Source organism: Phalacrocorax carbo, chromosome 11, assembly GCF_963921805.1.
Source record: "Phalacrocorax carbo chromosome 11, bPhaCar2.1, whole genome shotgun sequence".
Taxonomy (NCBI): domain Eukaryota; kingdom Metazoa; phylum Chordata; class Aves; order Suliformes; family Phalacrocoracidae; genus Phalacrocorax; species Phalacrocorax carbo.
Genome location: NC_087523.1, coordinates 2363383 through 2372726, shown reverse-complemented (window position 1 = coordinate 2372726; position 9344 = coordinate 2363383). Strand labels below are relative to the sequence as shown.

At 49.2% G+C, this 9344-nt stretch overlaps 1 protein-coding gene across 1 annotated transcript; it reads right to left on the bottom strand.

The window, feature by feature from the left end:
- Positions 1-358: 358 nt before the first annotated feature.
- Positions 359-8975, bottom strand: P2RY10 (P2Y receptor family member 10). The gene is made up of 2 exons (XM_064462838.1): positions 8513-8975; positions 359-2905 (listed from the first exon to the last, which is right to left on the bottom strand). The coding sequence occupies exon 2, from the start codon at positions 2853-2855 to the stop codon at positions 1881-1883; it is 975 nt and encodes a 324-aa protein (XP_064318908.1). The 5' UTR covers positions 2856-2905; positions 8513-8975; the 3' UTR covers positions 359-1880.
- Positions 8976-9344: the final 369 nt, after the last annotated feature.

The following is a 9344-nucleotide window of genomic DNA, read 5'->3' as shown; positions in this document are numbered from 1 at the left end:
CTATTTGCAGGGTGTAAACATGTATGTGTATCACGGGCCTAACAAACCCTCCGTTACATCAGAGAGAACGCTTGCGTGGACTTCAGTGGGAGATGGGCTCTGCCTGCTCGGCAACTTTCTCTCCAGAAGCCTGCAATAATTCCCCTCTCTGTGAACGTTACTTCCTTCAGATAAGTGAAAACACCAAATACACCTATCTACGTGGAAGATTAGGCTCATCGTACTGTAGCTCATAATTATCTTCTCACAAGTGGAATGAGAACTAAGAGAGCTTATTGTATTTAACCAGTAAGCCTTCGCTGCCTTTTAGAGGAACTCCAGTGTAATGGTTGCTTAAACCTGGCTGCTGTTTGCTTTTTCCCATTTTATTCTGCAACAGTCAAGAGGGGGAAGCATAATATGCAGAAAATGTTTGGCTGAATTAAACTGTAATTAAGTGGAATGGAGAAGTTAGATTTAAAATATGCTTAGCAAGCGTTTCTGGTATGTCTTCTATTTTTGTAGCAACATGTAAGGCGTGGCGCTGATGCTTACTGAGAGTTGTATGTGTTCCTTTTGAAAAATCACAGCTTTTCAAAGGCAATAAATCAGTGCCTGTCTTCAGCCAAAACAATCCCCAGGTGTCAGGAAGATGCCCCTGAAGTTACATGAAGGGGGCAAGCTTGGCCAAAGAGCTGTCACTCATTTAAAATAAGGGATAAATGGCATGCTTTCTTGTCACTGCTTTTCGTATCTTCATAGCCAATGAAGTTATAAAAATGTAAACATTAAGATCATGAGAGGACGGGTATTAAAAAAGCACAATTAATTATTTACTCAGGAAATTAGCCTATGCTCGGTTACTGAAATCACCTGGCCAAGGACACATCTCTTTAAAAAGTTGTGCCAATTGAACCCGTTGAGCAGAGATCTCACAGCACAGATCTATCGCAGGCAGCGCTGGGGCAAAGAGGCCACACACAGAAGAGAGGGAGGACCTGCATGGTACCGCCAGCATCATCAAATCCACCTGCACCGATGCTGAGTCTGGCCGCGCCCCTCCTGCGGCACCCTGCCCGTCATCCTGCCCCTCGGGGCCCAAAGGCGAAGGCCGTGTGCTGATGCCCCCCTTGCCCTCGGAGGCAGCTCAGGGCAAGGGAAGGTCCCACTTTCTGAAGTGTTTGAGGGGCTGTTGGGAGAATTTGTCTTGCAGAGGGTCTTGCACCAGCTGTGGGTGCAAGTTATGGGATGCATCAGCAACTATGGAGCAGACTTGGAGCTGGGTGAGGAGGAAATAAGGCTCGAGAGCAGGACGGGGAGTGCGGGAAAGGTGACGCGGAGGTAAGTGTGGTGACCAGTGGGGTGTACTTAAACCTGGGGCTGCTGCGCTGAAGCAGGCTGCCAGCCTTCGTGCGTCTGCAGCCCTGAGCGTGGAGACCAAAACTGCCGTTTATTATTACTGGCCATTTTCAGATTCTTGTATGTGTCATGTGTTTTTTAGCAGAGAAGACACTTCAGTGTATGTCAGTGTGTGGATGTTGGATTGTCTTTGGCTTGATCATAGAGCCATGGAGTTGGGAAAATAGCAGAAAAGCTCCTGAGATGTTTCCGCTGTTTCCTAGCAAAAGCTTTGTCGCTTCCTCCTGTATATTTTCTAGTCCAGCTAGGTCAGGTGTGGGTGGCACAGCGGTAGGTGTAGTCACACCGGTTGGGTCATTCATCAGCTCCCAACACATCAGTTTTAAACAGTGTTAGCTTCTACATATCGAAAGATTTTCACTGACACAAAGTTCCCCAAATAAACTGGCAGGGTCTTCCACAACGGGGTTGGTAATCGAGTATCACAGAACAGTCCCAGATTTCATATGGAATATCTTTATTCTTTGAAGCTGGCTTCCTTGTCATTCCTTAAAGGATGAGGCGCTCTCTTTGCTCATGAGCCGACTCCTGATAACCATGCTGCTGTGCCTTGATATCTGGTCCTGAAACTCTGAAGTCATAAAGAAATAGATGATTGGATCCAAACAGCAGTCCAGACTCGCAAGGCTTAAGCAAAAGGGTTGGGTGTAGAGTGTGATGGTACTCAGGAAGCAGTCTGTAATGACGTTTTCTTTCACCAACATGTAGAAAAAGAAGTTGATGTGGTATGGCACAAAACACACGCAGAACACAATGGCGCACATGGAAACCATCCTTAAGGCCTTCTGCCTCTCGCTGCTGTTTTGCAGCGGTATCTGGAAGCCCCGAAGAGAGTCTTTTGTTTTCCAAGTACAGAATAGTATGATGATGAGAGGGCCAATGAACCCAAAGAGCTCTGCCGTGCCGATCATCAGCATGACGACCGTCTTGCTTTTGATCTGCTGGACTTTAAGGTCTGCAAAGCAGGCGTATGTGTTATTTTCTAGGCCGTAGCTGCGCATAATGGGGAACGGCAAGCACGACACCCCAACGACGAGCCACACCACAGTACTGGTGGCTACATCATACCGCCGCTTCCAGTTCTTGGCTTTGAATGGCTGATACAGGAAGAAATACCTCTGAATGCTGATGCAGGATAGGAAAAAAATGCTGGCGTACATGTTGAGGTACTTTAGGTAGAAACACAGTAAGCAAAGCAAATTCCCAAAAGGCCACGTGGAGTTAATATAATAGTATATTCTCAGTGGCAGTGAGAGGACGTGAGCCAGGTCGGCCACGGCCAGGTTGATCATGAAAATGACGGCTTTGTTCTTCTTGCTGATGAAGCGGCACAAGACCCACAGGGCAGCACCGTTTGCCAGGAGGCCGGGGATGAATATGATGGTGTAGGTGGCTGCGTACAGGCTGTTTTTGAATGTTATGTTGAGGCTGGAGCAGGTCTGGTTGCTCTGCGTCATGACTGGGCCGCTGGAAAAGACTCTTGTAGTATAGGGTGGGTGGGTTATTCCTGCAGAGAACAAAAACAGGGGCTGTAAAGGTAAAGGCACTGCAAGAGTTGTCAATATTCACATTTCCATTTCCTATTTGCCTATTCAGTACAAAGTAGAGGTTTGGAAATGTCTTCTGTATAAAATGTCCTGCTACCTTCCTGAAAGCTGCCCTTTCTGAGGTCTCCCACTATTTATGCAGAGGTGGGGGGGACCATTCCTGTCCCATCAGCCCCCTGGCTGGTCTGCCCGACAGCCATGAGCAGGGGTGAAGCTGTGCCGTACTGCTGAGAGAGGAGTAGGAGAAGCTGCCTGTCCTTTCAGCAGCTCAAGGTCATCTGTGGTTTGATCCCTGGGTAGCAGGGGAGGAGCACATGGAAGAAAGTTGTGCTACAGCCCAGCTCGTGTGTGTGAGAGACCACACGGCTCAGGGATCAAAATGCGGGTGCCAACCACTGAATCATACCTGCCGTTAAGTTGTACCTTAGGCATTGGACAGGTGGCACGTCTCCTGAACCCATCAGTGGCCGTCACGGACCCACCTTTGTGATGGGGACAGGCCAAGGAGGAAAGGGTAGCAGGGAGCGTGCCTGGCCTGAGAAGTTTGACTGTTGTAAAAGTGCAGCCACTGCTCCTGAAGCGTGCTGCCATGTATTTAAGCTAAATAACAAGCAGAAACTTAATCAGATTACTTCTCACCACCCTAGCAGCCTCAGTTTAACACTTTTTTCCATTGGATAATCTTATTTTTAGGTGCTTCCAATTTCTGCCTCTCCTTTGATTCAGATGAATAGGTATGACAAAATGTCACATGTTGGACTGCTGGGCCATCTTTTTTTTTGTCAGCTTTTGTAACTGGGACTTGTCTTCAGTAGGCAACACAGGCAGGAGGAGTTTGGTTTTATCGGGTATTTCCCCATAGGGTTATAATTCTCCCTACAGCGATTCCCTCCTGTGTCTAATACAGCAATTAAAATTGACTATCAGCTTCCTATTTAATGTGGCACAGCAGACACTGATTCATTCCTTCTGACTCATGTCCTGCACCACTGGCAAGGGGCGTTTGCCAGAAAAAGTGTCTCTGTAGGTAGGTATTAGTAACTTGTTACTAACGGGGTTTTTCCTTCACATTACAAAAAATAAGAGTAGCGTTTAGAGCTCTCAAGTGGCAGAGAACACAAATAGCTGTTTTTTCAGCTTGTTAATCGTTGCGGTACTTGGACTTGGCAGTTCGTACAGACACTGTTCGAGGCTGCTGCGGAAGGGTTGTAACTCAGGGCCCAGAAATGCCCAGAGGTGGCAAGGTCCCAGCATGGGACACAGGCCACCCTCACCATGGGTGCAGCGGCTCTGGCTGATGCTGACGGTAGGCAGGGATACCTAACCACTGCTCCTGTGGGCTCCCTGAACACATGCTGCTGCCAGCTTTCTTGCTTTTGTTTTTAAATTAGTCTTTCGTTTTCTCACACTCTTCAAAAGGCAAGGTCTGCATGTTTATCTCCTGCAGCACCCCCAGCTTTCGCAACCGGGCCACATCCTTCAGTTGCACCAAACTTCAAAGAAATGCTGCAGTTGAGAAACCCATCCTTCACCAAGATGGCACGAGTGCGTCGAGGCCGGGTGCCTCAGAGCACACCTCCCAGGCTGGTTTTGTCCCTCCGGGGCAACCCCTCCAGTCTGCAGTTCGCTCCCAGTAACCCTCACCCCAAGGCAGCTCTGGGACAAGATGCTCTGCTCCATGGTGGGGCGTTCCCAGCTGCCCCCGTCCCCAGGACACCACAGCCTTGCTCCTACCATGAGGCCAGAACATGTCCATGAGGAGGGGAGAGGGCTCAGAAGATGCTGGCAATGAAGGGAAAAGATGCATTTGGCCCATGGCCTTATCTCCACTCATCTGAAGGCAACGTTGGAGGCCTCCCGCTCTCCTTTCTGTTGCCCCTCAAGACACTGAGACAGGGAGTGGACAGGGCATGGAGCTGAGCACTGGGGCGTTCACTCAGGGCGTTGCTTTTCAGAGCAGTAAATTTGGGTTACATCCCATTTCCTGAGGGTGTTGTGAATTTCTGGCGCTCGGGATGTTTGTGACCCCTTCCCATCTGGTTCGCCCGCAGCTCTCTAGCTGGACGTGCCATCTGCTGCCTTGTCTCTGGTAGGAGTGCTGCTCGCTACACCCGGTTATCTGTCCCTTCGGGTGACCTCCCGCTTTGTCAAGAAGCCATTAAAGAGCCACTCTCAAAGTTACTAGCTGCCTGGTTTCCCTTGGATGTCAAGGTTATGCTGACTGGCTGGTGCTCCTCCAAAAACACAAGCACTAGGTGGCCATTGAAACCATGGAGGACTGGGGACGTTTGCAAAATGCTCTATTTTAAGGACACTCATATTTAAATGCTGGCCAGTGGACACATGTTCTTCAGTTCAAATGAGTCATAGCAGTCAGTGTGCTTACTGAGGTCCCTAGATACAGTTGGCCTTATTTACATTTCATGGGACAGCTAAGGGCAGGACCGCAATACCAGCAATCAGAACAATCAAGTTCAGGCTGCTGACTCAAACTGGGCTCTGAATGGAGCAATTTAGGGTAAACGGACGTGTCCAGGATGTACCTGCTGTAACACGAGGGTGATGCTGAGTGCACACGCTCGATACCGCAATTCAGCCTTCGCTTTCTGCTTGCAGCAACCTTTGCTCAGTCATGCAGATGAGCACAGGGCTGGGCTGCAAGGGCTGCGGCAAGCCTGAGGCCCTGGTGGAGCCCACAGCATGAAGAGGTTCCCCCTCCGTCCTCAGCTTCATCTGCTAATTGTCCACAAGGTGTCAGAGTTAATCAAGATTTCATTTCTTTGCCCTCCTCTTGAAGGTATTTTTCTAACCCCCAAGGGACTAGGGCTGTCTGAGTGGCGGGAGGCAGAGGCGGTGGTGTGACTATGTTCTCATGACTTTGAGTTGATCTCTTCTGGGGTGATCCCAAACTGAAAAGCTCTCATGTTGCTGAATAACTGATATTAGGGGAAAAAAATGCCCCCAGAAGTAGTCCTCATATTGCTGGTATTTATAGTTAGAAGAGTCCTGAAAAGCTGCACTTTGACGGAGGCCAAGGAGCTGCTTTGAACCTGGGGTTATAAAACCCAACCTGTGGAAATGCAGGTGACATCCCGTCCCGTGTTCCTGCCCCACCCTGAGCAAATGTAGCACCGTGATTGATGAACGGAAGACGTGTGGCCTGTGGAGTCAGGAAAAGCCTCTCCTTTCCATTCAGTGAACTCGGGGTCAGGCCCTTTACGATGAAGTGGACTGAGCAGGGTGACCTGGCTGGCAGTGCAATAGCATTAACACAGTTAATATATACATGGGTGATGTCTGCTGGCTCATCAGAACAGGGCACTTTCGGAGAATGAATGACTTCATTACAAAGTCATAAAAATATAATGAGATTTAACCACCTCTTTAGACAAAACGCACCCAGGCACACACACAAAGCAATTGCGTTTCTGCCCTTCCTCCCATCTCTCTTGTTCAGATTGAAGCTTAATCCTACCCTGTCCCTTATCTTCCCACCTGGGCACAAAAGCAGACACACGGAGGTGCCTCTGAGTGTTGGCCTGAAATTAGCTCTCCAAAGCTGTTAAGAAGCAAAGGCATTTGCTGCAGGATGTGTGTATAGCAAAGGTAGAAAGCTGAAAAGCTCCATCAGATTTTATAGAGGCTTATTTACATATCAGAGGGAGACAGCTCTTACTAAAACATTGTTTTCAGAATACAAAACTTAAAAAAAAAATTGGTAGTAAATAAATACATTGATATCTAACTACTTTTTTTTTACATTTTAAATCGAGTCTGTATTTCTAAGGCTGTTGCAATAAGGACATAATTAAATGTGTGCGTTGTTACTTAGAGCTGGACATTTGGAAACTAAACGTGGCATTTCCAGTAAAAAGATATCCATCTTGGTAGGACTGAGAAGCACAGGATTGTCGTTCCAGAGCCCTGGATCTTTCTGGCAAGCCCATCAGCAGGCGGCTTAATTCACTTGGTTGAGACACAAATGCCTCTCCTCTGCCCTCCTTGCGTGGTGCGAACCTCTCACGCTATTGCACTCGTACTTCGGTACGAAACCTCCGCAGTCAGAAGTGGAAAGTTCTACAGTTAAGGGTACTTTTTCTGGTTTTCTTCTTCCACAAAAAAGAGCAGATCTGGGTCGTCTGATCTGTTGTGATGAGATGGTTTCATTTTGCAACACTAGTCTAATTCTCACTTCTGCAGCTCCGGCAGCTGAAGAAGCGGGGCATGCACGCGCGGCAGGAGCCCGGCAGCCTCGTGGCAGCGTTTGCTCCAGGCTGGGCGAGGGCTGACCCGTGGATGGACTTTGCACCGGAGCCAAGGAGCCAGCACTTTTACTTGACAGCAGAAAACATGCCCTCAACAAAAATCACACTCTTACTTCACACATCCTACTGCTCCAGCACGCTGCTGAAGTCCTCTCCTACACAGATCTGTGGCAAGCCAGATCTGACATACTGACTCACCTTCGGTGTGGGTCTCTTTGGTTTACTTCAACAAATTTTAAGGAATTTACTTTAAGAAATTTGCTTTAAGAATCCAATTTAGGTTGGATATTAGGAAAAGGTTCTTCCCCCAGAGGGTGGTGGGGCCCTGGAACAGGCTCCCCAGGGAGGCATCACGGCACCAGCCTGGCGATATTCAAGCAGCACTTGGACGAGGCCCTCAGAGACACGGTGTGAATTTGGGGTGTCCTGTGCAGGGACGGGAGCTGGGCTCGATGGTCCTTGCGGGTCCCTCCCAGCTCAGGGCATTCTACAATTCTATGATAAGAAATTCCAGATTCGGGGACCACCCACTATGAATCCTGTCTATAACTGCCAAGGTGCGTACGTGCTACATTGCTGTATTCCCCTCAGAGCCCAGCTCCGGCGCAGGCGAATGCAAGCCCACCAGCAGACCACCTTTTGCACGGTACAGTTTAAAAGCTTCAGTCACGAAGTCAGTTAAGTTTTAATCCAGACCAGTGAACGCAGTCTGAATTATGAATTAAAACTACCTCTGGATTCTCATTAACTAAACCAAGTCCAAGCAATCTTGCTATTTTTGCCATATTGTGTCCCCCTGACTAATATTAATTCCCTGCTGTTGCAACTCAGCCAAAGAGCATCGGATGGCACAAAGACAGGCAGCGTGTAGGTTTTTTTCAAGGTAATATAAATCACCATTAGAAAAAAGGGGTTTGCAAGTTTCCCTTACTGTCAAGTGTGATTTTGAAAATAAAAGATACTCCCTGAGAAATCAGGCAAAAGGAAAGAAATTGTGCCGAGTAAAGACACAGCGGAACAGTTGGAGAACCGCTGATTGCCCACGCTGTAACATCTTATTTTCTCTAGCAACAGCAATTTCATGCAGCCGCTGTTTCAACTCCTCCGTGTGTTCATACAGAGGATTGGCGCCCAAAGAGGGCTGCTGTTTTTTCAAGACTCGCGGCACCACAAATCTCCTCCTGGCAAGAGCCAACCCCTAAGAAAAAAGCCTGAGGAGCACAACGTTTTTGTAGCAAGCAGCACAGGCTCCTTAACGCTGGTTCTAGATCACAAAGACAGAGAGCTTAAAAGCAGCCTTACCTTTTCAGGCAGAAACCCAGCTACGTGCAACCGTGCTGTCAGGAGGAAGTGGAGTGTCCTCAAGGCTGCTCTGCACCAGCCTTGTTTACATGTGCACAGCGACCTGAATGACATCACACGGTCCTCCAAGGTGCTGCTTTGCCTGTGGCTCAGCGCCGGGGCTGCGGCTGGGGCGGGTGCTGGGCTCGCAGCCCCTACCTGCCTTTGTGGGACTCGCTCGCTCAGCGCCCGGCTCCACGGAGCCGAGTCCCGGCCAGGTGTGTGCTCATTTGCCCCAAAATCGGGTTCACGTGCCTTTGTCCTCGGTGTTTCCTCTCCCGCTGCTCCGCCGGGACGGCTCAGCACCCCTCGGGCGGCTGCAGGACAAGCTTCAAGTGGAGCTGGGAGCTGCTCTGTGCAGGGCGCCCCTTCCTCCTCTCCCACTCTTCCTCCTCTCCAAGCACAGCTCCGAGCTGACCATGGAAACACTCCCGAGGTTTCTGCTTGCTCCTCCCTGGGAAGTTCAGCTTTGCCCTCGCCTCCCCATCGAGGGGCTGTAGACAGTCGTTGCTGCGTGTGAGTCCCAGCTGGTGGTTGCTCTGTTTCACCCAGTGCTAAATCCTCTTGCTGATGAAGTCCAACTTCCCAATGGCTTTTTATAGTGCTCGAGTGAGCCTTGCTTGACATTTCTCTTGAGCTAAATAAGCAGGCGGCTCAGTTTACATTCGCTACCAGCAATGTCAAACGGTGGCGCTTAAATTGTTTTAAGCAACAGGGCATAAATCCAGCTCACCCTTGTCCCAGGGGTAAATGCATTAGGGAGGCTAGGACTTTACCCACGTAGAGGATGTGA

What these genes read in the sequence shown, in the direction of transcription:
- P2RY10 (XM_064462838.1), bottom strand. Translation starts at nt 2,855, where the DNA reads ATGACGCAGAGCAACCAGACCTGCTCCAGCCTCAACATAACATTCAAA.